We start from the raw sequence: 26,705 nt of genomic DNA on the forward strand, positions 1-26,705 counted from the left end.
TCAGGAACATCTCACTCAACTGGAAGAAATACTTTCTATGGAACACCAAGTACCTGGAAATATTCTCTAGTAAGCCAAAAACACTCTTGTAAGCAAGTCAATCTCTGAGTGCCCAAAGCAGATGCTATAAATTCATGCATTTTATACACAGGTGAGTTTTTTAAGTACACATTCAGAAGTCATCCTAAAGGGCTGGCTAACTGGATTTCAAGCCCACATACAAATAGAAGCAGCATATAAAACATGCGAGAGGTAGATAATGGGTGCCACAATCTCCTTGTTTTTAGTGCCCAGGATTCACTAACATCACACAGAGAAACTCAAGGTCTAAAACATTACACAGAGACTTTTTAGAAAAAGAGGTGAAGAAGTCAAACAGCTGTAAAAGAACTTATTCCAAAAAGCATACAGAATGCTTTCAATTTTAGTAAAACTAAATCTTAATGGATTAAATTTACACATCTACCATAGTTGTTGTAAATCATAATTAAGAAAATTAACTTTTCAACTTATCATTCTTACGTTTATTTATGAAACTTGACTATCTTTACTAACATATTAGGACAGTATTTCCTTCTCCTTAATTCAAGGAAGGGAGGATGTAACAGGAAAATAATACATGTGAAGAAAAATGAAAGAAAATGCCATGGTTCTTAAATGAAGTAGCAGCAGAATTCTGATCATTTTAAAAGAAAAGATTTTACAGTAATTTTTAGTGAAAACAGACAAAAACACAACTTTTAAAAATGGGAGAAACCATCTTGAAATTTAAAATGTTAAAATCTACTCTTAACATGCACAAATACATGAAAAATCTAGGGCAGACCTCCAATTATGGTTTGAAAAAAATCCAACCAAAGTCTTTAAAATAACTTACAAATACTATACATAAAAAGAAGAAAACTTTATGTAATGGAATACAATCACTTTCTCTTAAGACTCTTTCACTGACACTAAGCCAACGCAACATTAGAGTCACATTAACTCTTTCATAAAGAAACTATCAAGAATCTATTGCAATGTTACTGAATGTACAGCACATTTTTCTCTTCAGACAGAACTGAGTGACTGAACACACACACACACAGTTATAATTAAGACACTGTATATATTATCAGAGGAGCCTTTTAAAAATAGAATTTCTACATACCACATCATCTTTGCTTTCATTCTTAAAAGAAGGTTCTGTCTCCATAGGAACATCACTGTGATCCCCTTCTATACTTTGCTTCTCAATCACAGATGCACTAGCCACGCTGAAGACTCCATGGACATTAATACGAACTTTAACCTTAACTTTGGAACTGTCACCATCAGACTGTGGGAAAACATTCTGAATGGCAAAGTTCCCTTAAGGAAAAAAGAACTTTGATCAGAACATAGGCCTCAGATTAACTCATTCAATTCATTCATTCAATAATTTTACTATCATTTTCACATGTTGGCCAAAAAAAAATTTTTTTTATCATCATATTCTGATTATGGTGGGGCATGCATTTCCCCCAATCACCTTTTTTTAATATAATAAACCTGGTATAAATAAAAACTCAAAAGGTTGTAAAGCAATTGTCCTTCAACTAAAAATAAATTTTAAAAAAATGACTCAAAAGGTTAAACCACCTGCCCCAAGTCATCAGTGACAGGAAAAAGGAGAGTTAAAGATCTTAATCAAGGACAATCTGACTGAAGGCAATTTCACTTTTAAGTTTTACAATATCGCCACACTAAAACCAAAATAGCAAAATTCAATTTCCGAACTTTAAAACCAAATACATATTACCTGTTTGTTATAAACTGTGCAAATCATTATCATCTTGGTAATTCACAAAGCAATTTAAATTTTCTTTTCCTGGAACTTGCCTATAGCAAAATTGCTAAGCTATACAGTCACTACTACCTACTAAGTTTACATTACTTTTCTCACTTTAAGAAATCTGGCGTTTCAGGGCTTCTTTGGTGGCTCAGTGGTAAAGAATTCCACCTGCCAATGCAGACGACATGGGTTTGATACCTGCTCTGGGGCAATCCCAGTAAGAAAAAAAGAAATCTGATATTTTACTTTTTAGAAAAAAATCTCAAATATATAATGTTATCCATGGTAAAGAGAGAAAACTAGGCAGAAAAGTTGTATATAAAATTCTGGTTTTTATAGGTTGAATTGTGACCACCCCTCTTGCCCCAATGCATATGTTGAAGGCCTACTCTCTAGTAACCTCAGGAAGTGACCTTATTTGGAGACAGGGTCTTTACAAAGTAATCAAGTTAAAGTGAAGTTATTGGGTGGGCTCTAATTCAATGACTTGGTGTCCTTATTTGGAGACGGATACACACAAGAGGAGAAGGACACATAAGCATGATGATGGCCATCTATGAACCAAAGACAAACGCCTGGAATGGATCCTTTCCTCACAGCCCTCAGAAGGAATCAATCCCACCAACACCTTAATTTTGAATGTTCCAGTCTCCAGAACTGTGAGACAGTACATTTCTATTGTTGAAATATCTAGTTTGTGGTGCTTTGTTACAGAAACCCTAGAAAACGAATACAATTTTCAATAGTTACTTCTACTGTTTTAAATAATGTACTTGAAATATTAATACTGTCCTCATTTTAATTTATCAAGAAAAGTAGCACATATAGAAAATTTTAAAATTTTATATTCTTTTAAATGATACAAATCATACTTTTTTTGTATCTTCTAAAAAGATAACTCAGCTGAAATGGATATTAGTCTCCCAGTTCCACTTTTGTATTAATCCAGTAGTACTCATTCTATCTGCTGCCCATGGGTCAAACCAGTAATACTCATTCTAGTTGTTGCCAGTATGTCGAACGCGAGTTTAAAGTCACAATATGTAGTCAGTCGGACATCACTGACTACATATTCAAGTTTACTGATTAGTTTTTTCATTAAAAAATAACCCTTATCCAACCTCTCAAGCCAATTACAGAGCATTTTAAATATAGATGTTAAAATGAATTAAAAATATTCAAACCTGCTGTTATCCAGAAATGAAACTCTAAGCACCAAAAAGTGCATGTTTAGAAAAAAGTATGACTATCTTTGCTTAAAAATCCAGCGCTGGGTTAGCTGAAATGTTAATTTGTTTTCTTGATTCAAATACTGTAAGAGGATAAATTTTATGGAAAAAAAAATTGGGAGTTTTCTTACCAATTCTTGGATCTGGATAAGGCACTTCATGTAAATTAGTATAAAATGCTTCTAGTTCAAATGGTTCTTTCTTGTGGAAAGTAATGACTTTTGAGAATGGGGCAGGATGGTTCTTACAGAATACTTCGCATTCCCTAAAATGGAGTGGGAAAACAGTTAAACAGACAGCTTCCTACGAACCTAATGACAGAATCCATCTCGTTTTAAATTCATAAGCAGCAATTTTAAAGACCTCTGCACAAATGTTAAGAAAAAGAATTATTGGTTTTGCTACAAATAAACATACAATGAATTTTGACAGGTTTATATCTCAAAGTTTTAGAATGCCTGTCATAGTAACAGATAATTCTCTCCTACTAAAATGGGAAAAATTACCTGAGAGGAGGTATATTTTAAGGCCAATTTATAGGGAATTTTGTTGTTGTTCACATCTGAGAACCAAATTCTGTCGATTAGTTTCCAAAACACTTACCTTATGTAACCCTTTTTATTCTAGCTCCCTTAAAAACACTTTTAATTGGAAATAATCTCAAACTCATAGAAAGGTGCAAAAATAAAACAAGGATAAGGAACACCTGTATATCTTTTACCTAAATTTGTTACTGTTTTAACCCATTTATTTCATCATTTTGAGTACACACACACACTGCCGTATGTGTACATTTTTTTCTGAACAAGCTGTGGGTGTTACATACATGATGGCTCTTCACCTAAAAATTTTTAAAGGTATTCTTCCTAACAGGGACATTCTCTAATATAACCATAGTACAGCTATCAACTTTATAAACTTCAATACTTTAATCTATAAGCCAAATTCCAAGTTTTTCAGTTGATGTAACTAAATGCTCTTTATAGTATTTTCTCTTCTCTAGTACAGGAAGCTTTAAAAGCTACAAAAGCAATTCCTATTTTTTAAACAGTATAACAGAAATGACTTATAACTACTGTTTATAGTGACCCAGAAACTCACTCTTTATTATTATGTATACCATCATCTGGAGAAGGCAATGGCAACCCACTCCACTACTCTTGCCTGGAAAATCCCACGGACGGAAGAACCTGGTGGGCTGCAGTCCACGGGGTCGCCATGAGTTGGGCACGATTGAGCGACTTTACTTTCACATTTCACTTTCCTGCATTGGAGAAGGAAATGGCAACCCACTCCAGTGTTCTTGTCTGGAGACTCACAGAGACAGGGGAGTCTGGTGGGCTGCTGTCTATGGGCCGCACAGAGTCGGACAAGACTGAAGCAACTTAGCAGCAGCAGCTGCTATCCACGGAATTTTCCAAGCAAGAATACTTTTTATATTTCTATACTATGATTTATATTTGAAACTGAGAATGTTTTACTTTTATAATAAAATATTAACTAAAAAGATGCCATTCATGGTTTACAGATAAATTGTGTTTTTATATTCTCCTTGTTTCTAAAATACTATTTTAAAGTGTTTGGCAAGTTTAAGGAGTATAAATTCCTCTAATTTAGAAAAGTAAGTTCAATTTCTTATTTATGATAAGCTCTAACCAAGGCTTTAAAAGTAACTTACCCAGTTCCATCTTCAAAAGAGGTCTTCCATCTTAATGTGATTGAATAGGGAACAATGTCTGTTATGGAAAATTCACGCACTTTAAATGCTGGCGAGAGAATCGCACACTGAAAATAAGAAGGACACCGTATTTAAATCAAAAACACGAAACATACCCCATGCTACCATGATTGCTTAACAAAGTTGCTATAATGAAACTGTTCCATTTAAAAAATTTCTGGGTTTTTGGTAATAACTAGGTAAAATTTTAAAGTGTCAGAGCATTCTTTCTGTAACTTTACAAAAACGGATGTAAAATATTTTTTAATCTCAAAAAAATAATTTTAAATAGGAATAATCATAAGAATTCATAAAATAAGTGTCTTTCTGTGTAATTACTGACATACAGTCCTATGATAGTTTAAAAACAAATGGGATAGACATAACCTTTATTTATCAGGAATAATTTCAATTTAATTTTAGCTTATTGTTGAGTGGTTGGACCAGATAATAAATTAAAAAGTTCTTTGAGGCCTATCACCGTATTTCTGGCAAAATATACATTCTAAAATTTAAAAAAAGACTAATAATCATACCTGTAATGCACATCCTCTTGCAACAGCTTCATCAGCATTTAGTGTGGTACTTATGTCTTTAAGAAAGAATTTAGTGATTTGCTCTTTCACAGCAGGAATTCGTGTTGCTCCCCCTACAATTTCTATACTACTTATGTCTTCACGTTGTAAGTCTGGAAAACAAAATGTTTCAAAAATTAAGACAGTCTTTATAAAAAATGTGAACAGTAGACTCTGGAAAGTACTTTTTTAAAAAAATGAATTTTTTAATTTACTCAAAACAAGGTAGAACAAAAAGAAAATAAAAATAAATTTGGAAAAAAGCAAAATTTAATAGATATTAATTGTCCACACATCAGGCACTGTACTTGGTCCAGATGATGAAGTGACCACAAAACAGACAAGCACCTCATGGACTTTAAGGAAACTGTTCATAGTCCTTCATTCTTTCTAACTTCTACCTCACAAATCCCCATAGGAACTAGTTTTTAATTGATCACGAAAAACCTTAACAAAAAACAGTCATGTTCTCACTTCTACTTCTGATCAATCTTTAAAAACTTACTTATAAAAATACCTTAAAATATAATTAGCATTAGTTTTATGATGTAAACAGTATGGGCCAGGACGAGTTCTCGTAAACTCTGATGTCTAGTGGCCCTTGTCTTATGAATAAAGAATGAGTTATAAACTCCTTCTCTAAAATAAGAAATACTAATCTTCAAAAAAAAAAACACATGAATTTTTTATTGCTTTTACAATTTTCTACCCCATTAAAGTAACACCATGGTATACTTTCCATGGTTAGTTCAGTAACCTTCACTTACTAGCTTGTTCCATTACTGCTTTTAATGGTGGTTCAACTCTGGCTAAGAGGGAAGCACATAATTGTTCAAATTGAGCCCTGTGGGAAATGAAATAAAAGTCATTATTTGGGGATATAAAAATTGAGCATATCTTCTGAAATAACAGAATGAAAAAAATTAGACACGATCCAAACATAAAATGAGGAAACACTTTTCAATTGAAAACATACATAGTACCTGTTCATTTTACTAGAAACATCAAGGTCATTCATGAAACACTCAATGTTCAGTGGAAGATCTGATGCGTTTGCACTCATTAGCTTCTTTAGTTTTTCACATTCCTGATATAAACGCAACAAGGCCCGAGAGTTTTCTTTGACATTTATCTTATATTTTGTCTTGAACTCTTCACAGAAGTAGTCTACTAAAACCTCATCAAAGTTCCTGCCACCCAAATATGGATCAAAGGTAGTAGACAAGACCTGTTTAATTGAAAAACCAGAACTGAATTTTCAGAAATATTACATGCTTTCAAGAACTAAACTGCCCTGAGAAAGCCTTTTAAAATTCAAAGAACTTGTCAAAAATCATAGGCATGCCAAATTTGGAGTCATTTATATTAATTATCATATTTAGCCAACATATTTATCCATTCTGAATTATCTGCTTTATAGATCTATATACCTATGTGAGAGAGTAACTTTAATTCTGAGATAGTTAAGTTGCAATGACTAAAAATTCATTATCTCACATCCTTTGGTTCTACAACAGCATTGAACAGACTGGCCAAAAACCAAGTTTAAGAGAGCAAAGAAAGAGTCCTAAGTATGTAACCAAAGACGAAACAGCCAAGAGGAGCCAATCCAAAGATTAAATATAAAATATTTTAATTGATCAAACATGGAACTCTGTGCTCAGTGTTATGTGATAGCCTGGGTGGGAGAGGAGTTTGAGGGAGAAATGATAAAATGTATGGCTGAGTCCCTTCAGTGTTCACCCAAAACTATCACAACATTGTTAATTGGCTATACTCCAATATAAAATAAAAAGTGCTTTAAAAAAATTTTTTTTAAATATTTTACAAATTTACAAATCAAGAATTGCTGCCCCCATTCCCCTAAAAAGCCAGACTATTTTTATAAACATATAGAAGGAACAAAAGAGCATGTAAGGAACCAAAAAATAAAATTAAAAAAAAATGAAGAGGAGAGACAAGAATTTAATAAGCTTGTTGAACAACTGGCCTCAGCTAAGCAGTCTAATAGAAAAGGAGCAGAAAAGTCACACACTTCAATGATATAGCTCTTGAAAACCATAGAGCCAAGATATTTAGTCTATCTCCCTGTGGCAGAGGGTAAAAATAACTAGTTATAATAGTTACTGCCAGAAAGTAGAGCTCCACATGGTGTGATTCAGCCTTTTTCATAAAGATGGGTGGTGGAATAGTGGTAAACATCAGTAGGACGTGAGCATAGTCTGATTGGGATGTCATCCCACAGATTAACATGGAGAATCAATGGACAGATTCCTATATTCACTATGAGTAATTTCCCTTTAATTTTCTGATTACAAGGATGTTGATATAGTAATATAAACTTCAACACAAAAGGCTCTAAAAGGTTCTGGGTAACCCAAAGCATTTAATCTTCTGAGCAAATTCTATACATGTGTATAATAGGGACAGAAAGTGTGTGTAAGTCTGGGTAAGATGATTAATGTAGAAATGAATATAAAACGAAACAAAGGCTATAAGAAGATAAGCGCGGAGAGGTAAACAACACCCACTGTAGAAAATTTTGATTAGGATTCCTGGATAGAAAGGTTTCTAAAGACAATGGGAATCATTTTAGAAAATGTTTCCTATGTACGTTTATAAATATGTAATTTATGCTCCCTGATAGGTGACAAACACCTCAACACTAATAAAAAATAGCTAACACACAATAACTGCAATATGGTGTTCCAAGTATCTTATAAACTCTAATTCATTTCATCCTCAAAAATTCTATGAGATACTTACTGATAATATCCTCAGGTGAGAAGCCTGAGAGTTGGAGAGGTTACATAACTTGCTCAAGGTTCACAGTTTGTTTTTTTTTTTTCCAGTTTTTAAGTGGCAGAACCAGGGTTTAAATCCATGCGTTAGGGTTCTCAGTTTAGTCTTATATGCTCTTAACCACTAAAATTAAATATAGCAAATCATTTATTTACTTACTTTAAGTTTTCCTTTGTTAAAAGCACAAACCGAGACCTGGTAGGCAGAATGTCCCATATCAATAAATATTACATTTCTTGGTTTCTCATCTAATGGAGGAAGATCCTGTTTATAAATTCCATATGCTAGTGCAACTATGCAAGAACAAAGAATGAGATTAACTCCAGGAAAGCAATTGCTTGGAAAACAATAAATAAGTAATGCTGATACTACATTTTAGTTAGCTTCAAAGTAAAATAGTTTTTGATAATTTGGTTAATGTTTTATTTTTTCTACCCTATAATGTTAATGACTCAAGAGTCAATGTAAGACATGTTTAATTTCTGCCAAAATGCTCTACTCCAAAATGATAAGCTTATAACATATCAGGACATAACAGTTATTTAAAAAATAAACGCTTTTACTAATTAGAAAAAAACTATAATAATATTTTAATGACAGTGATTTTCAAATTGCAAACTGCTCACCTGCAGTAGTTTCATTCATTAACCTTAAACAATTTAAACCTGCAACTTGGGCTGCAGCCATCACAGATCTTCTCTCAGCATCAGTGAAAAAGCTAGGAATCTGGTATTGTGAAACAATAATCAAGTGTATTAGTTCATTGTAATACATTATACTTAAACATTTCATCAACTGAAAATGAAAATAGTTACACCAAAACTTATGTAAAGTAATAAATGGTGTTCCAATAAATGAGAAAAAATACTGTTTTTTGTTTTAGGTTGTGCTTAGTCGCTCAGTTGTGTGCGATTCTCTGTGACCCCATGGACTGTTGCCAGGCTCCTCCGATCATGGGGATTCTCCAGGCAAGAATACTGGAGTGGGTTGCCATGTCCCCTTCCAAGGGATCTTCCCAACACAGGGATTGAACCCAGATCTCCCGCATTGCAGGCAGATTATTGTCTGAAGTAAGTACCAGGGAAGCCCCCCTCCCCCGCCTTTTTTTCTTTAAGGTTGGCAATTGCTATATCAAAAGTTTTGACCTAAAGTATGAACACAAATTTAAAGCAATTAGTAAAATAGAGTAATACTGTAGAATTTCAAAAATATGTTAATCTAAATCCATCTCATGTTGGTCTATTCTATAAAAATACATATTTGTTTATATTTAATAATAAAACATTAACCCAAGAGTCTGTTAAAACGAGATTCGTTAAATATGTTATATCCACATAAAGAAATTTGATGTGGATGTTAGAAACAGATCGATCTGAACTGTCATGGAATAGTATCTTTATTACATTAAAAAAAAAGGGGGGGTGCACATATAGCATGATTTCACTTTTGTGTATATGTACTACTAGAAGAATACACTCCCAAATGTTTACAATGGTTATATTTCAAAGGGAGGGCAAACTATATTGCAGGGGACTTATGATGAGCATGTGTTTCTTTATAAATCACCAAAAAACATTATGTTTCTATTAAAAATAAATCCATAATTTAAAACATAATTAAGATTACATATACTTAGTATTATCAAAGTAAGAAGCACTTTCCTTTGGTCTACAGATTTATAAAAAACAGTACATTCATGTACAAAATGCTTTGGGGTTCTTCCAATTTCAAGTTAACTGCTTTCTGAATTTAGAAATTTCATTTAATAGATAATCACACTAAAAGAACTTGAATTTTGACAAGTCAGTATATCCTGATTTTGGTACTATTCTCCTGGTACAAATGTACATTATAAGCTATGATTCACTTAATATTCACTGAGAACTTATGTACCAGGTACTTTTTTTAGCCATTAGGGATAGGACAGTACATAAAACAGAGAAAAATTCCCCTTGTATAGCTCACATGGGCTTATTGCACTAATTACAAAGTTAATAGTGGCCAAGAAATTCACAATGCCATATTCTGATACTAATTTCTGACATAATTACTAAATTCACTGAAGAGTTCATAATATTCTATTCTTCTGATGACATGAGGCTTGAACTTCTGTAGCCAAGTTTAACAGTACTAAGAATATATTCACATTTAGGTGAGAACATACAACTTAAAACCTAGTTATCAATATATAGTGGGATCTCAAGAGATAAAAGGGTAAATGATTAAATGTTTTGTTAAGAATCCTTAAAAGACAGATCTTTTCTTTCTGAAAAATACTGCATGATCTAACCTATAGATGGAATCTGAAGAAGTCAAATTCATAGGATAGAATAAAATGGTGGTTACCAGGGATAGGAAAGTGGAGGAAATCAGAAGCCAATGGTCAAAGTGTATAAAATTTTATTTATGTAGAATAAGTTTTAGAAATCTAATGTTAGCAATGGTTACAGTTAATAATACTGTATTATATGCTGAAATTTGCTAAGAAAGTAGATCTCAGGTACTCTTGCCAAACAAACACAAAAAAGGTAACTATAGGAGATAGATTATTAATTTGTTTGACTACAGTGATCATTTTCATCATGTATATCAAAGCACCATGTTTTTTACCTTATATACAAACTATTTTTACCTTAAAAGCTCAAGTTGCTTTTTAAGGGGTGATAAACACATGCTGTGATTCATGGGGTCACAAAGAGTCAGACATGACTGAGCGACCAAACCGAACTGAACTGAAGCATGTTTATTACACTGACTGCGATGATGTTTCACAGGTATACGCATATGTCAAAACTTGTATACACATGCATATGTATAGAAGTATACACGTTAAATACATCTAATTGATCTTTTTAAAAAAGAATATTTTCTTTCAGATACAGAATATACATAATCTCCAATTTCCAACTCGGCATTTTCAACCTTTGATGTAAGTGTTAAGGTTCCCTGGAGCTGGGATGTTTAAGTACCACCTAGAAAGATTCTTAAGGGTAATGGCAGGTATAGCAATCACCAACTAATCACATACATTGATTTTTTTTTTAAAGATTAGCTGATTATCACAATTAACTTATGGGAAACTCAATCCTGAACTTCACCAAATGAAATTTTTTAACATAAAAGTAAAAATTGGAGGTTATTTACTAGATAATGGAAGAAAAACATTTCAATATAACATTAATACAGTGGAAAATATGATTCAAGAGTGTTCAGGACTGAGGTAAAACTTACTGAAATCACACAGTCAGCCACTGGTTTCTTCAAAGCATTTTCTGAAGTCTCTTTAAGCTTAGCCAACAGCATCCCAGTAACCTGCTCAATTGCAAAAGGTCTTTCTTCTTCTAGGTATCGCACCTGAAGCCCAAGTGGAGATATTTAATAAGAGTCATTTATTCATCTAGTATTTAATGAAAAAGGCAGAGTCCTTACGCAATGAACTTATATAGCAAAAAGATGGCTCTAGTATCATCATATATCATCTCTGAAGTTCCAGTGCCTTACCCATAGTATTACAACCAAAAAATCCTCAAGAGTGTCTTTACCTGCTCCAGATCCCCATCTCCCACAAAAGCAAGTTTTATCATTTACTATTCTTCTTATAAACAAATAACGGGAAAGAGATCAAATTATCTTTCTTTTGGAAGTTAGAACTCTCCTTGGGTTTAAAATGAAAGCTTTAGTAATACAGTTTTGTGAAAAGTAAATGAGAACACAGGAAAAAATTGTTATTTAAAAAAAGAAACTTTCTATACATTACTCCAAGGCTTCAGGGGATAATTAAACATTAGAGATGCATACACAGAATTTTTAAATCTTAAAAAATTACAATTTCATACACAGGTTTGACTAGCTTGAATTTAAGCACATAAAATGAAACTTTACAGTGCTTCTTGACCAAGGAATACTATGCTTTATGATTCAAATAAGCAAACTCTTTCATAATGACAATCGCAATATTTATAAGCAATACAAAGTTAACTTAGAACCCAAAGAGTAACTACAGCTAATTTACAGAAGAAAAGGCTATGTCTTTCATCTCTGTATCCCCAAGAGCAAATAATTTTATACTAAAACACTGAACTTTGGAAGAGCTTTAAACAACTTCTCAGGCAGTACAATGTATGTATTTATTTAACTGTGTAAATATGAATAATGATATAAAATTTACTATGAAACAGACCTAAACTTGATATCCATTTGTTCCCAAATCAATTTACAGGTAAGTTCAAAACCAAGTATTACATGAAATTACATGAAGTTTAAACACAAGAAGAAATCAAGCACACCAAAATAAGGGAAAATGAATCAAGTACCATGTGTCTTAGTTTGATTATAGGAGGCACAACAATACAGAATTTTTTTGAAGAATATAAAAGTTAGATGAAATAAATATCAAACATATTCAAACAAATCTCAGAAAAAATAAATGCATAAAATGCTTGAGGCATTGAATGCTAAAGATCTTCAGTCTTTAAAGGATGAAGAAACTTAGTTCAAAGCATGGTTGACTGATGTTTTCAAAGCCTCTTCAATTAGCTTACATGCACTCACTATAATTGCATAAAAATTATATCACTTAAAAATTAGGTTTTGACTTTCTATAAAAATTATTTTGTTTTTAATCAAACTACTCACAAAGCATAATTTTTAATTTTCTTTTTAAAGAATAAAACACTTTAGAATAAAACTGTTCCACACAGTCATTAACCGGAAGTTATCATATCTAAAGGACATGTAAACATTACTCTTTATCACATTTATTGCTATCATAACCCATTAGCTTTCTAGTCAGTACCTCTTGATCCATAAATTTCACCTAAAATATGACTTCCCAATTTTCAATTTGTCCTTAATCTCTTATCGTGTCTTCTTTGAACTACTGTTAAGTCTCATGTCTCATTACAATTCATCATCCATCCTGTAGTCAGAACCCTCTTCTAAACATGGAAATATGTGCACCTTAAAACATATATATCAATTTGAAAATCAGCTACTAAAATTTTTAGCTGTGAGATATAAATCTTATTGCATAAAGTTTACCCTTCTGAAGTATACAATTAAGTGGTTTTACTATGTTCAAAGTTGTATACTGATTACCACTCATTGTAGTACATTTTCATCACCTTAAAAACAGTGTCCCATTAGTAGCAGCAGCAGTAGAGATACCCATTCCTAACAATTAAGAAGTAAAGATACCCTTAATTCCTAACAACCATAAGTCTATTTTCTGTGTCTACTGATTTGCATTGACTCTGGAGAGCCACACAAAAGAAATCACAAAATATGTGGCCTTTTATATGTTTTTTTCCCCCAGTTAGCATGTTTTCTAGGTACTTTCTTTTTATGGCCAAATAATACACGCCACTGGATAACTATACCACATTTTGTTCATACGCTCATCAGCTGGTAGACACTTGGGTTGTTCCCACTTCTTGGCTATTATAAATAATGTTATTATGAACATTAGTGTACAAATTTTTGTGTGCACAAGTGGTTCAATTCTCTTATGTATATATACATCCTAGGTAGAACTGCTAAGTCATATAATCTATCTGCTTTGGGGTATTCTGTTAGTTTTTGTTAACCAATCTAAAACTTTCTGTCTCAGGATGTAGAAGTAAAAACCTAGAATCTATCTGTTACTTGGAAGAAGAATTTGCTTTAATACTCCTAATACAAGATTCTTCTAAATTAGAGCAAACTCATTATAGCAGTTAACATACTTTGGGGTCTATTTTTCTAAATCACATACGCCTCTGCCTTTGTCCCTTAAAAATGGTTCACCTCGAAAAGTTCTCCAACAATAATACCTTCCTCTTGACAATAAAAGTATTTGGATTAAAAAGATTATTATTTTAAGTCACATTTTTTTTTTTTGCATACACTAAAGCACACTACAAAAACTGCCTGTTTCTTGGTATGTATGTATTTCACCTAAAGGAAAAAAGTTAAAATATTTTTAAAGTATTTAAAAATAGGCAATATTACTGCTTTTGGTTTTTTAATCTGAACAAATGCTTGCATTCTGAGAATATACACTTACCTTAACCCCTGCACTTCCATTTGGCATCTTCTGCAGCTCATAGGGAAGCCTGATCCTTTCAGTTTGCACAATAGGATCGTCAAAAGATCGCCCATGAAGTTTTTTGAAACCATGAATTGTATTTCTTACATTTGTGACTATCTGTTGGCAGTAAACACTTTTATCAATTACTGAATTAATGCAAAGTAAACTACCCTAGTATTTGAGAATCACCAAGTCTCCTTATCCTATACATCTGTAAAAGTTAAGAATTACACACTATCATTTAATTATCTGATTTCTAATTGACAGGAGTCCCTTGGCTAGCAAGGATATCAAACCAGTCATCCTAAAGGAAATCAACCCTGAATATTCATCGGAAGGACTGATGCTAAAGCTGAAGCTCCAATACTTTAGCCACCTGATATGAAGAGCCAACTTACTGAAAAAGATGCTGATGCTGGGATAGACTGAGGGCAGGAGGAGAAGGGGGCGACAGAGGATGAGATGGTTGGATGGCATCTACTCAATGGATATGTGCTTGAGCAAACTCCAGGAGACAAATAAGGACAGGGAAGCCTGGCGTGCTGCAGTCCATGGGGTCACAAAGAGTCAGACACAACAAGCAACTGAACAAATTGATAGAAACCACTATCTCCTACCCTTGGAATGTTAAAATAAAAATTAATTGTCTTTTAAAAAGAACAAAACTTCAAAACTTCTCAAATACAATGAAAATCTATCGACAAACTCAATTATTTGGTTTTCTTCAAGACTTTTAGGCTAATGAATTAGTATCTTTGATTTCTTTCCACTTTCATTTTTGTTTTTATTAATATTTAAACTATGTCTTTTATCACCCTGTTTTTCTTTTACACTAAATATCTTCTGTGTCCTAGGCTAGTAAATTAAAAATCCTTCCATATAGCATGGTGCTAAGTTAATGTGTCTTCATTTGTAAATAGCGTGTATTTTGGCAAAGTAGTTTTTCTTTAACTAGAACATGTAGTTGTTGCCCTCTTAGTGACCTTCAATTATAAGATGAAAACTACAGGGATGCTGAATTACTATGTTGATCTCTTTAGCTTTTTAGGAAAAATAACATAGTTTGCTTCCTTCAGGACTCTAAGCCATACGATACCTTAGGAGATCAGCCAGAATATGAGAAGTAACCTTTAGTGAAGGGGTCATTTTGGCACAAACATTTGGTTATGTGCAGTATGAAAATGGAAAAGGAGGAAAAAAACATATTCACACTCATTTATTCCTGGATAAATGAGTCAATTATTTCTACAAAGTCATAAAAAAAATAGCTCCATTAAACAGTTATTTTGTAATAAAGAAAAGACCCAGGTATATATTAAAATGTAAAAAATAATTGTTAAGGGTATTTGGTTCATGGCAATAAACAAAGTCTAAGAAAAATGAACCTGTAGCATGGAATGTTAAAGTGTACGTTTTATGCAAAAGGATTTCAGAAGCCTAGAAATATGAATACTTAAACAGATTCCATGTAAAGTGGCAGCCACAGAGAATTAACTCTGGAAACTAGTTTCTCCAATTTTTTCCACCTTCCCTAACAAAGACATCATTCACTTGTTGTAGAAGTATGTATTCTAGATAGCATATCCCTCATTAAAAGTGACCATACAAGGAAAACCTGATGCCATCTGACAGCATAACATAACCTCACAACTAATATTTTTAAAAAAATAAAATTCAAGAAATATTTTACAATCCAAAGCAAAATATATTTAGTAAGATACAAAGATATTAGGATCTGTCAACTTCTTTACTCTCTTTTTTCACTTTTAATTATATAAACTGGGAGCTTAGCTGCCATTATGAAGTTAATTCTTCCTGTAAGTCAAAACATCTGCATTAACAACTCACCTGGCTCTTAGCTGCATTTCCAATGGCTCGTGTTCTTGATCCCAAAGATATACACGCTCTGAACAGGGAAAAAAGAAAAAGTGTTCCCAAGGTATTTTTATATTAATGTACTACTACTGTGCTTCTCTTTATACAAAAATGAATTTGAGGATGAATACAATCATGTAGTATTCAAAAAACAGGTTATTGAAATCAGAATTTTAAGTATTTTTAAACTTTCCTAAGTAATAGATTAGTTGTCAGAATAAAGGTTAAAATTTTTTAAAATGTCCTAATAGTTGGCAACACTATATTGGTCCCAAAATTATTTTATTGGTCCCCAAATTATTTTTCAAAATTTTCAGTAAGTCTATGACTTGGATCTAAATCCTGGCTCTGCCACTTAACAGCTGAGTAACCTTGTAGTATAACCATTATTTGCCTCAGCTTCCCATCTGGAAGACAGTGTTGATAATAATACCTACTCAGAGAGGTGTGTGAGGATTTAGTGAGTGACTATAGGTAAATGATCTCTGGAATCAGAGATCAAATTGCCAACATCTGTTGGATCACTGAAAAAGCAAGAGAGTTCCAGAAAAACATCTACTTCTGCTTTAATGACTATGCCAAAGCCTTTGACTTTGTGGAAAATTCTTAAAGAGATGGTAATACCAGATCACCTGACCTGCATCTTAAGAAATCTGTATGCAGGTCAGTAAGCAACAGTTAGAACTGCTGGAACAATAGACTGGTTCCAAATAGGGAAAGGAGTATGTCAAAGCTGTATATTATCACCCTGCTTATTTAACTTCTATGCAGGGTACATCATGACAAACGCTGGACTGAATGAAGCACAAGCTAGAATCAAGACTGCTGGGAGAAATATCAATAACCTCAGATATGCAGATGACATCACCCTTATGGCAGAAAGCAAAGAAGAACTAAAGACCTCTTGATGAAAGTGAAAGAGGAGAGTGAAAAAGTTTGCTTAAAGCTCAACATTCAGAAAACTAAGACCATGGCATCTGGTTCCATCACTTCATGGCGAATAGATGGAGAAACAGTGAGAGACTACTTCTTGGGCTCCAAAATCACTGCAGACGGTGACTGCAGCCATGAATTAAGACACTTGCTCTATGGAAGAAAGTTATGACGAACTCAGACAGCATATTAAAAAACAGAGACATTACTTTGCCACAAAAGGTCCATCTAATCAAAGCTATGGTTTTTCCAGTAGTCATGTATGGATGTGAGAGTTGCACTATACAGAAAGCTGAGCTTTCTATATAGTGAATTGATGCTTTTGAATTGTGGTGTTGGAGAAGACTTTTGAGAGTCTCTTGGACTGCAAGGAGATCCAATCAGTCCATCCTAAAGGAAATCAATCCTGAATATTCATTGGAAGGACTGATGTTGAAGCTGAAACTCCAATACTTTGGCCACCTGATGTGAAAGACTGACTCATTTGAAAAGATCCTGATGCTGGGAAAGATTGAGGCCAGCAGCAGAAGGGGACGACAGAGGATGAGATGGTTGGATGGCATCATCGACTCAATGGACATGAGTTTGAGAAAACTCCGGGAGTTGGTGATGGACAGAGAGGCCTGGAGTGCTGCAGTCCATGGGGTCGCAAAGAGTTGGACATGACTGAACAACTGAACTGAACTGATAGGTAAATGAACAATGTTGTTTTTATTACTGCATTTAAATGTATTAATAATTCTGCTTATAAAAGTGTAGAGTACCATTTTTATCAAAAAACCATTTCATGCTGTGATTCAAGAAAATGTTTCCATGGTTTCAGTGTTAATTACAGGTTATAATTCAGTTGTAATTCATTCAATCAACAAATACTTACAGGCATTGTGTTTATACTAGCTATAATCCAATGTGTTTGGAGAATTTAGTCTATCAAAAAAATCAATATAAAATTATGAATGATACAAGCAAAAAAAGAGAATAATCACTTGTAGATAATAAGGTTTAGATTTCTTAAGACTTGAAAGAAAAGAAAGCATTTTAATATGTATCTGGTTTTATGGAAAAGGACATTACCAGAATATAGGTATACCGTCTGTTCTCAATATAACAGCCTGAGTGATCCTTTTAAAGACAGAAGTCCTCTGCTAAAAACCCTGCAATGGTGTCCTGTTTCCCCAACAGCCAATAAAGCCCATGGTTTGTTTTGTAGCTGCTCTACCCTGTAACTTCAATCTAGGCACAGAAGTCTCCTTGCTATTTGTACAGTAGGGCAAGCACATTTCTGCCTCAGGGCCTTTGTACATGCTGTTCTCTCTGGGACACAGACCTTGAGCTCTCACTTCATGTCTCTGGCTCAAATATCAGCTTATTAGAAATACCTTTTCTATCTCACATAAACAACATTCTTGCTCCTCCTCAATGCACACATCTTCTGTTTCCTCAATTTTATTTTTTTTCCATAAATATATCACCATCTGATACAATCTCTTTTTTTAACTGACTATATCTCCACATTAGGGTGTGAACTCCGTGTGGGTAGATAATGTTGTCTCATTGCCTTGATGTTCAGTATCCAGTATGGTAGCCACTAGCTAGTAAAATTTAAATTGACTAAAATTAAAAATTCAGTCACATTTCAAGAGCTCAACAGCCAATTTTTGAGTGTTTCAAAGCTACATGTGGCTACTGTATATGCAAAGAACAGAAAGCACATAGAACATATACTGTAGAATAGGAAGTTCTACTGGATAGCCCTGCTTTAGGTGTCTGGTACATAACCAAGGTACTTACTGAACGAACGGAAAAATGGCTCCTAAGGGTAATGCTCATTTGGAGTCTAGGAAGAATGCAACTTCACTAGTTTCATAGGACATTTTGGTAGCTCTATCGGGACCAGATTATATAGTGTATTAAATGATATATTATAAATGTGAAATATATTTCATTAGGTTTTAAGAGATCATTAAAAGCTTTTGAATAGCAGAAAGAACATTCCATGCTTTTATATATATGTGTGTGTGTGTGTGTGTATATACATATATGTATATGTATTATATATATATATACTGAAAAGGAAAGATCTCAGAACAGTGCTTTTCAAGGGCTGAACAAGATACTATTACATTGCAGACACTGGATTCTCAGTCAAGGCAAGCAGTTAAGTTCGTCAATTTAACAGATGAATGCTGAATAACTACTACATGTCTGGCACTCTGTTGGGTAGTAGAGTTATAATAATGAGGGGAAAAAAGTCAGACATCATATTGGCTCCCTTGGAACTTATCTGCTATAGACTCACCCAAATGTACAAAGTAAACTAGATGGTACACAAATGGGAACACATGGCAATGAAAAGTCGATAGTAACAGGAATTGACCTAAAAGAGGAGGATCAGGAAAGGCCTACCTGAGAAAATGATGAGATTTGAAAGAAAACTAAATTTCTTTCACTAAGAAATTTATCATTTACTAAGAAATTTATAATTTATCATTTAAGAAATTTATCATTACTAAGTAAATGATAGATTCAACTAGGGGAGTGTTTGGCAGAGGTCATTTAGACTACAGTAATGGGAGTAGGGCTAGAAGTCATCAAAAATCTCGTATCAGGATAGTGGCAGATGAGATAGAAGGAAAAGGAATTAAGAGATTTTAGGAGTTAAAACTCAAAGAACTTGGTGATGAACTAGATCTTCAGAGAGCAACAGGCGGCCACCAGACACACATGGCTATTACGCACATGAAATGCAGCTAGTCTGTATAAATAATGCATGCTAAATGACTACACCACTGGGGCCCCAGTGCAGCTGGTCTGAATTGAGATGTACTTACTTTAAGTATGAAACAACCTTATTAATTTAAAAACACTGACTACATGCTGAAATAAGATTTTGAATATACTGAGTTAAATCAAGTATATTAAAATTAATTTTGTCTGTATTTTTATTGAAACTATTAGAATATTTTAAATTATGTACGTGGCTCACACACATTGTATTTATTTTTACTGAACAGTGCTGGAATAGGTAATAGGAAGAGGTAAGTAACAAGAATAACATTCAGGTTTCCAGTTTGCATTGAAGGGTAGATAGTTGTGCCATGCAATAAGACCGAAAATGCTCTAAGAAGGACCTGTTTGGGGATGGACCATCACAAGTTCTACTTTGGATATGCTGAGATTGAAGTGCCTTTGATACATCCAAGGAGATATTTATTTAGAACTAAATGTTAAATGTGATGAACTGATATACGATGAAATCCAAGTTACTTTTCTTTAATTGTGATCTGGTAAAAACAGGTAAATAGGATATATTAAGAACCAGTAGTTCAGGTGACACCTTCATTTTTCTTGCAAATAACTCCTTGATTCAACATAGTCTCTACCAGAGTAGACTTTGCATGCCTGATACAGAAATCCACGTAGATGGTTGGCATTCCATTCTAAACTCATCAGAGAAAACATGGACTTGCCATCTCTTGGCCAGCTTTATAACCCATTTTGCTTTCAACTCCATTATCTGGATACACTTTAAACTTTTAATTTTTCAATACAAGGCTATCATTACTTTAATGCACAGAAAATCTTAGGTTGATTCTCAAGAGTTCGACTTCTGTTAAAACACTTAGATCCAAGTAAGATTGATCAAACTATAATCATTTACTGCTGTATTCACTGTTATTTGCTGTATTCAGTGCTGTATTCACTGAAATATGTTTTATGCCTGTATCTTTTCATGAAGAAAGCTACAGTTATCATCATCAGACATTCTCTTTAGGTTAAAAGCAGACAACTTGTAAAGTTCAAAAATTTAATGTTATAACTTGGAAATATCCAGTTTCAATACAGAGAAAATTCTCCTCACATACTGCACGCATGCTAAGTTGCTTCAGTCATATCTGACTCTGCGACCCCACAAACTGTAGCCCCCAAGACTCCTCTGTCCATGGCATTCTCTAAGCAAGAATACTAAAGTGGATTGCCATTTCCTTCTCCAGCTAAAGGTCCTTCTCACATACTAAAGGTCTTCACATTCCCTCCAATTTTTCCCCCCCAAAAGATTCTAGAACACAGCCATTAAATAAATGTCTGTCAAGGATTTTCAGAAAAATAAAAGTAATTTAAATACCTATTCTCTTTCAAAACTTTTACCTAATTTTCAGTAATAGCAAGGAAAACAGACACATTATACTATATATTAGGTTGACAGAAAAGTTTTTCTAGAAAAGGATATTCAACAATTTATCCAACTATATATCACAACATCCAATTACACTTTTTATAGATTATTTCAACTACTATTTAGAAAATCCATTTTATACCTAACAGAAAAAAAAAGAGTTTACAATGCAGCTTAAACCCATTATATTTAGGCTGATGTTGCCACCGTAACGGTAGTCCTAGACTCTCAAAGGATGCCACAAAATTAAACAAATAAGCAAAACTTCCAAATGTTCTGTATAAATTTTAGTAGAGGAGGGGCATAAAAATCAAAAGACAGGATGTTACTTTAAGAAAGTTGTATTTGTATTTTCCCGTAAAATCTAAAATTAACTCTCTTATAAAGCCAAGCATGGTTAGGTTGGCGAAAACACACACTGCCAACAGACTATGAAACTTCTCACCTAAGAGGTCAACACTCTACATTTGTTTGTTTCTTTGTAAATCTCCACTAAGGAATCAAAACCTCTTGATCTTATCATTGACACTTTAAAAACATCCCTATTTTTAGAAATTTCCACTTTCCCTTGCCAGTTCCATAAGATCACAATTACTATTTATAGTCTCTTCTGTTATCACTGAGTAGATGCAAAGAAATACAATAGCTGAATTAATGATATAAGAGGACAATCAACTGGTTTAAATAAGGGGTTTGTTCCTTACATGGCCATTTGGCTCTGAATCAAATTGTCAACCGCTAAGGAACTCCTTCCAACTATAGTTGCCAATATGTCTATACAGCAGGATTTCTCAATCTTGGTACTACTGACATTTGGGGCTAATTTTTTGTTGAGAGACTGGGGCCATTTTGTGCACTGTGGGATTTGAGGAGCATCTCTGGCCTCCACCTGCTAGATATCATTAGCTCTCTTCCCTTGCCTCTCCCCGTAGGACAACCGAAAGTATCTTCAGACATTGTCAGATGCACCCTAGGGTATAAAATCTCCTTTAGTTGAAAACCACTGCAACATTTCTCAAATAGTGTCCTGTACAAAGTAATCCATTAGTGGTTCAAAAAAACTGAGGAGAACATTCTTTTCTATTTGAATGCCTCTAAACAAGTTAAGGATTTGAAACTTTGACAGTAGAGAAAACATGTGATTATTATTTCTCAAACTTAATTATCTGGAAAAAAAGTAAAGGAATGATTGTTACCATTTCTTTTTTTAGTTTGCTACTTAGAAATATTAGAGTAGGAAATAGCAACCCACTCCAATATTCTTGCCTGCAGAATCCCATGGAGAGAGCAGCCTGGTGGTCTACAGTCCCTGGGGTCTCAAAGAGTCCGACACGACTGAGCGACTAATGCTTAGGAATATAAAATGTTTAGGCACGTATGATCTAGTAAATTTTCCAATCTTTCAATATGGACAATGAATAAAATATTTTAATGTATAAAAACAAAAATTCCTTTAGTAGTCTCCAAATGCTTCTAATAAGTGTAACTCCAAAATTAAATTTGTTCATAACTTAAAACCATTAACAGAAATATGCTGCGTGTGTGTATGCTCAGTTATGTCTGACTCTCTGTGACCCCACTGATTGTAGCCTTCTGGACATCTCTGTCCATCCCAGACAAGAATACTGGAATGGGTTGCTATTTCCTACTCCAGGGGATGTTCTCAGCCCAGGGGTTGAACCCACGTTTCCTGCACTGGCAGGCAGATTCTTTACCACTGTCCCACCTGGAAAGCCCCTACAGAAATCACACACACATTTATACAACTGATTTAATTTTTATTTAAAAAGCTGATTAGGTACTTTAAATTAGACATACCGTTTAATTATTAAATTAGATACAGTATTTTGAAAACTGATTATCTTACTCAAAATTCATGAAAGACAAATAACAATGCACAATAATTTTGTCATTTTTATTATGACTGCCTAGAACAAAGATTTGCAAATTACCACTTGCCACCTATTTTTGTAAATAAAATTTAATTAGAACATAGCTATGCTCAGTAATTTGTACTATAATGACCACACACTAAGTGAAGTGAAAGTCGCTCAGTTGTGTCTGACTCTTTGTGACTCATGGACTACAGAGTCCATGGAATTCTCCAGGCCAGGATACTGGAGTGGATATCCTTTCCCTTCTCCAGGGGATCCTCCCAACCCAGGGACTGAACCCAGGTCGCCCACATTGCAAACATATTCTTTACCAGCTGAGCCACAAGGGAAGCCCAAGAACTGGAGTGGGTAGCCTATCCCTTTCTCCAGCAGATCTTCCCAGCTCAGGAATCAAACCGGGGTCTTTTGCACTGCAGGCAGATTCTTTACCAACTGAGCTATCAGGGAAACCCAACCACATACTAACCACATACTAAAAGGCATGTTAAACATCTTAAACTCATAATGTATATTATGTAATTTGTATCTATCATTCCTGCCTTCTAGAATTTTTTCAGAATTTTGCAGCTACAAATTCAAGGCAATGACTAGAGATTCATTTTGTTTTGTGGATAATATTCATATGAAAAGATTTTATAGTACTAGCTTTGGCCATGCTAAAGTGTGGGATGTCTGCCCATCCACTCATCTAGGCACAATTTCATTAAAAAAAAAATTCACTGAATTTTTGTTTGTCAACAGCAAAATACTTTGCAACATACACTAATAGACATGTCAGATAAATGGAATACTGTACATACATTAAGAAGAATGAGGTAGTGATATGAGCAAATTTGAGATGTTCACATTATATTTTGAAAAAGCCAACTGCAGAATGTATATAAATGTAATTCTACTTTTGCTAAAATAATCCCAGTTTTATACATATACTCACTATGTATAGAAACACACACATTAAAGTTTAGGAGGTAGTTGGGAAGAGACAGAGGAGATATACTTTATGTAATTCTTCAGTATTTAAAATACTTTAAATTAAAATTAATGTAGTCTCATAGTAAAACATACAAACAAAACCATTTCATATGATACAAAGAATAAATAATTTTAAAAATGTAAAATTTTTCTCCTAACCTGAACTGCTATTACCATTTAAAAAATCCTCCTCCCCAGCAAGTCACTGTTAATGTCTGGAGTTTCTCATTTTCCGTGTAGAAAAATTTTTCATTTTCAGTATCTCAAGGTAAGTGATTTCTACTTTTGTGCATTGAACAGGACATCTCACATATCTGAGATGTGGTATATAAATAATATTTTCCCATATTTTCAGATTATACATACATTGATAAGGACAGAAAACCAGAGAACTGGTTAGTCTGCTAAGTTGGATCCTGCAGAATTTTAATAGTAAAACAAATATATACATCTAACAAAAATGTCTTGAAATAAGTTCGATTAAAAGATCCATTTTCTTTATTGTAAATTAAGTTCATAAAAATTCAAAACATTACAGACTATATGTATTAAGAGCACACTTCCATAATCTACTTCCAAGAAATATCCACTATTAATAGTTTAATGTCTTTCTACACTGCTTTTCTCCATAGCTTTGCACTAACATATTTTGTATACCTACTTTTGTATCAATTGCTAAATTGAAAAAAGATTTTTACATGTTCTCAAAATAACTTAAAAGCATACTAATATAACATTTTAAAACAAGGTAATATTTCTTAGAAACTAGCCAGTAACAGATGACTTTACTGATTAAAGATGCTTCTCTATACAGTAACTGCCCAGACAGATAATTTGTCCCAATATGCCCATTACCCAATATGTAGATACCATCCGTATGCCAACGGATAATGTAAGGACACTGGGGTTCTGGGGTCAAAGAAACCCGAAACTAAATCCATTTCACTGCTATTTCTTGGCCAAGATATTTAACTTTGCTTAAGGCTTCTTATGAAAACAGATAGGTAGTATTATCAAACTCATAAAATTGCTGTGATACATATGCCAGTGCAAACAATGCCAAGCCCATAGAAATCATCACTAAATATCAATTTAAAATGCAGGAAGCATGTTTTAGCTGTGAAAGTTGGACCATAAAGAAAGCTGAGCACCGAAGAATTGATGCTTTTGAACTTTGGTGTTGGAGAAGACTGTTGAGAGTCCTTTGGACAGCAAGGAGATCCAATCAGTCCATCCTAAAAGAAATCAGTCCTGAATATTCACTGGAAGGACTGATGCTGAAGCTCTTTGGCCACCTGATGCTGGGAAAGATTGAAGGCAGGAGGAGAAGGGGACAACAGAGGATGAGATGGTTGGATGTCGTCACTGACTCACTGGACATGAGTTTGAGGCAAGCTCCAAGAGTTGGACAGGGAAGCCTGGTGTGCTGCAGTCCATGGCATCGCAAAGAGTCAAGACACGACTGAGTGACTAAACTGATGTTTTATCTGACCACATGCTTTAATCTGATATTGAATGAGGATTTCTGGCTCCAGTTTTCTTTCCCCATGTGTGAAACTAACCACTTTGATGTAATTGAGCCTGAGACGGAAACTCCAATCACTACATCTATACTTAACTGAACAATATAAACATATACAAGGCCTTAAAAATGTGCACACTCAGTAATTCTGATTCTAGAAACTTACTTGGAGGAATTAAGGGTCAAAAATTTAGTTACAAAGATAGTTATTGCAGCACTGCTTATAAAAAGAAAATACAAACAACCTGAATGCCAATAAGGGATGATTTAAGGAAATTCAGTGTTTCATTATACAAACACTGAAATTAATTGGGTGCTATGTGCTAAGCCACTTCAGCCATGTCTGACTCTTTGCAACTCCATGGACTGTAGCCCACTATAGGCCAAAACTTAAGCAATTATCTTTTTCATTAAATTGTCCCTGGTTTATTCATAGGATTCTCCCATGCATACATAATTATGTATATTAAAGAATGAAATGTGAAAAAGTATGAGTGCTGAAACCAACTAAACCAAACATTTTCTACTTTTTTCCCCACACGATCTTTTTAAAATGTATTTGCATCTTAGCAATGCCTTTGTCATATTACGTTGATGTTAGCAAATGGGACATACAAAGAATTTTTTTTTAATTTATTATGTTTTAATTTCCCATCCATTCAAAAAAGTTTCCAGTTTTATGATTTAGAATTTTTTTTTTGAAAAGCTAGTTTATGTGTATTATTAAATACTGTGTTGTATTAGAAAAGTTTCAGGTCCTCCAACAGTTACGCTTTTTGCAAGATAGGCATTTAATGAATAAACATCTAGGAATCAGGAAGGGCTATGTTTTCACTCAATAATGTAAGCCCCACAAAGTAAATACACACTGTAAGGGCACCAGACCACAATGAAGCACTAGTTCAGTAACAATAAACTGAAATACATGACAGCATACAACTCTAGAAAGAAGGGCAGAGTTGCTGACACAAGCTAGGAATACAGTCCTTCCACTTTTAGAACGTTCTACTTTGGTTTAGCCTCATTAAGTCTAGATGTTAGAAATGACTCTCTTACATACAAATCAGAAAGATAACCTCAGCCACACAGAATTTGCCAATGTGCTTTAGAACATTAACAGAGACTTTT

General features: G+C 33.8%; 1 protein-coding gene across 2 annotated transcripts in view; it reads right to left on the reverse strand.

Moving 5' to 3' along the window:
• HSPA4L (heat shock protein family A (Hsp70) member 4 like) overlaps positions 1-26,705 on the reverse strand; it is a 56,800-nt gene that overhangs the window by 26,562 nt on the left and 3,533 nt on the right. For both annotated transcript variants that reach the window (XM_043486670.1, XM_043486679.1), the window contains exons 3-13: positions 16,052-16,109; positions 14,180-14,320; positions 11,368-11,490; positions 8,763-8,862; positions 8,296-8,429; positions 6,318-6,562; positions 6,102-6,178; positions 5,296-5,447; positions 4,721-4,827; positions 3,174-3,307; positions 1,151-1,350 (exon numbers count right to left, since the gene is read on the reverse strand). In XM_043486670.1, coding sequence (XP_043342605.1) covers positions 1,151-1,350; positions 3,174-3,307; positions 4,721-4,827; positions 5,296-5,447; positions 6,102-6,178; positions 6,318-6,562; positions 8,296-8,429; positions 8,763-8,862; positions 11,368-11,490; positions 14,180-14,320; positions 16,052-16,109 — 1,471 coding nt within the window. The remainder of the gene's footprint in view (positions 1-1,150; positions 1,351-3,173; positions 3,308-4,720; positions 4,828-5,295; positions 5,448-6,101; positions 6,179-6,317; positions 6,563-8,295; positions 8,430-8,762; positions 8,863-11,367; positions 11,491-14,179; positions 14,321-16,051; positions 16,110-26,705) is intronic.

Source organism: Cervus canadensis, chromosome 1, assembly GCF_019320065.1.
Source record: "Cervus canadensis isolate Bull #8, Minnesota chromosome 1, ASM1932006v1, whole genome shotgun sequence".
NCBI classification, from domain to species: Eukaryota; Metazoa; Chordata; class Mammalia; order Artiodactyla; family Cervidae; genus Cervus; species Cervus canadensis.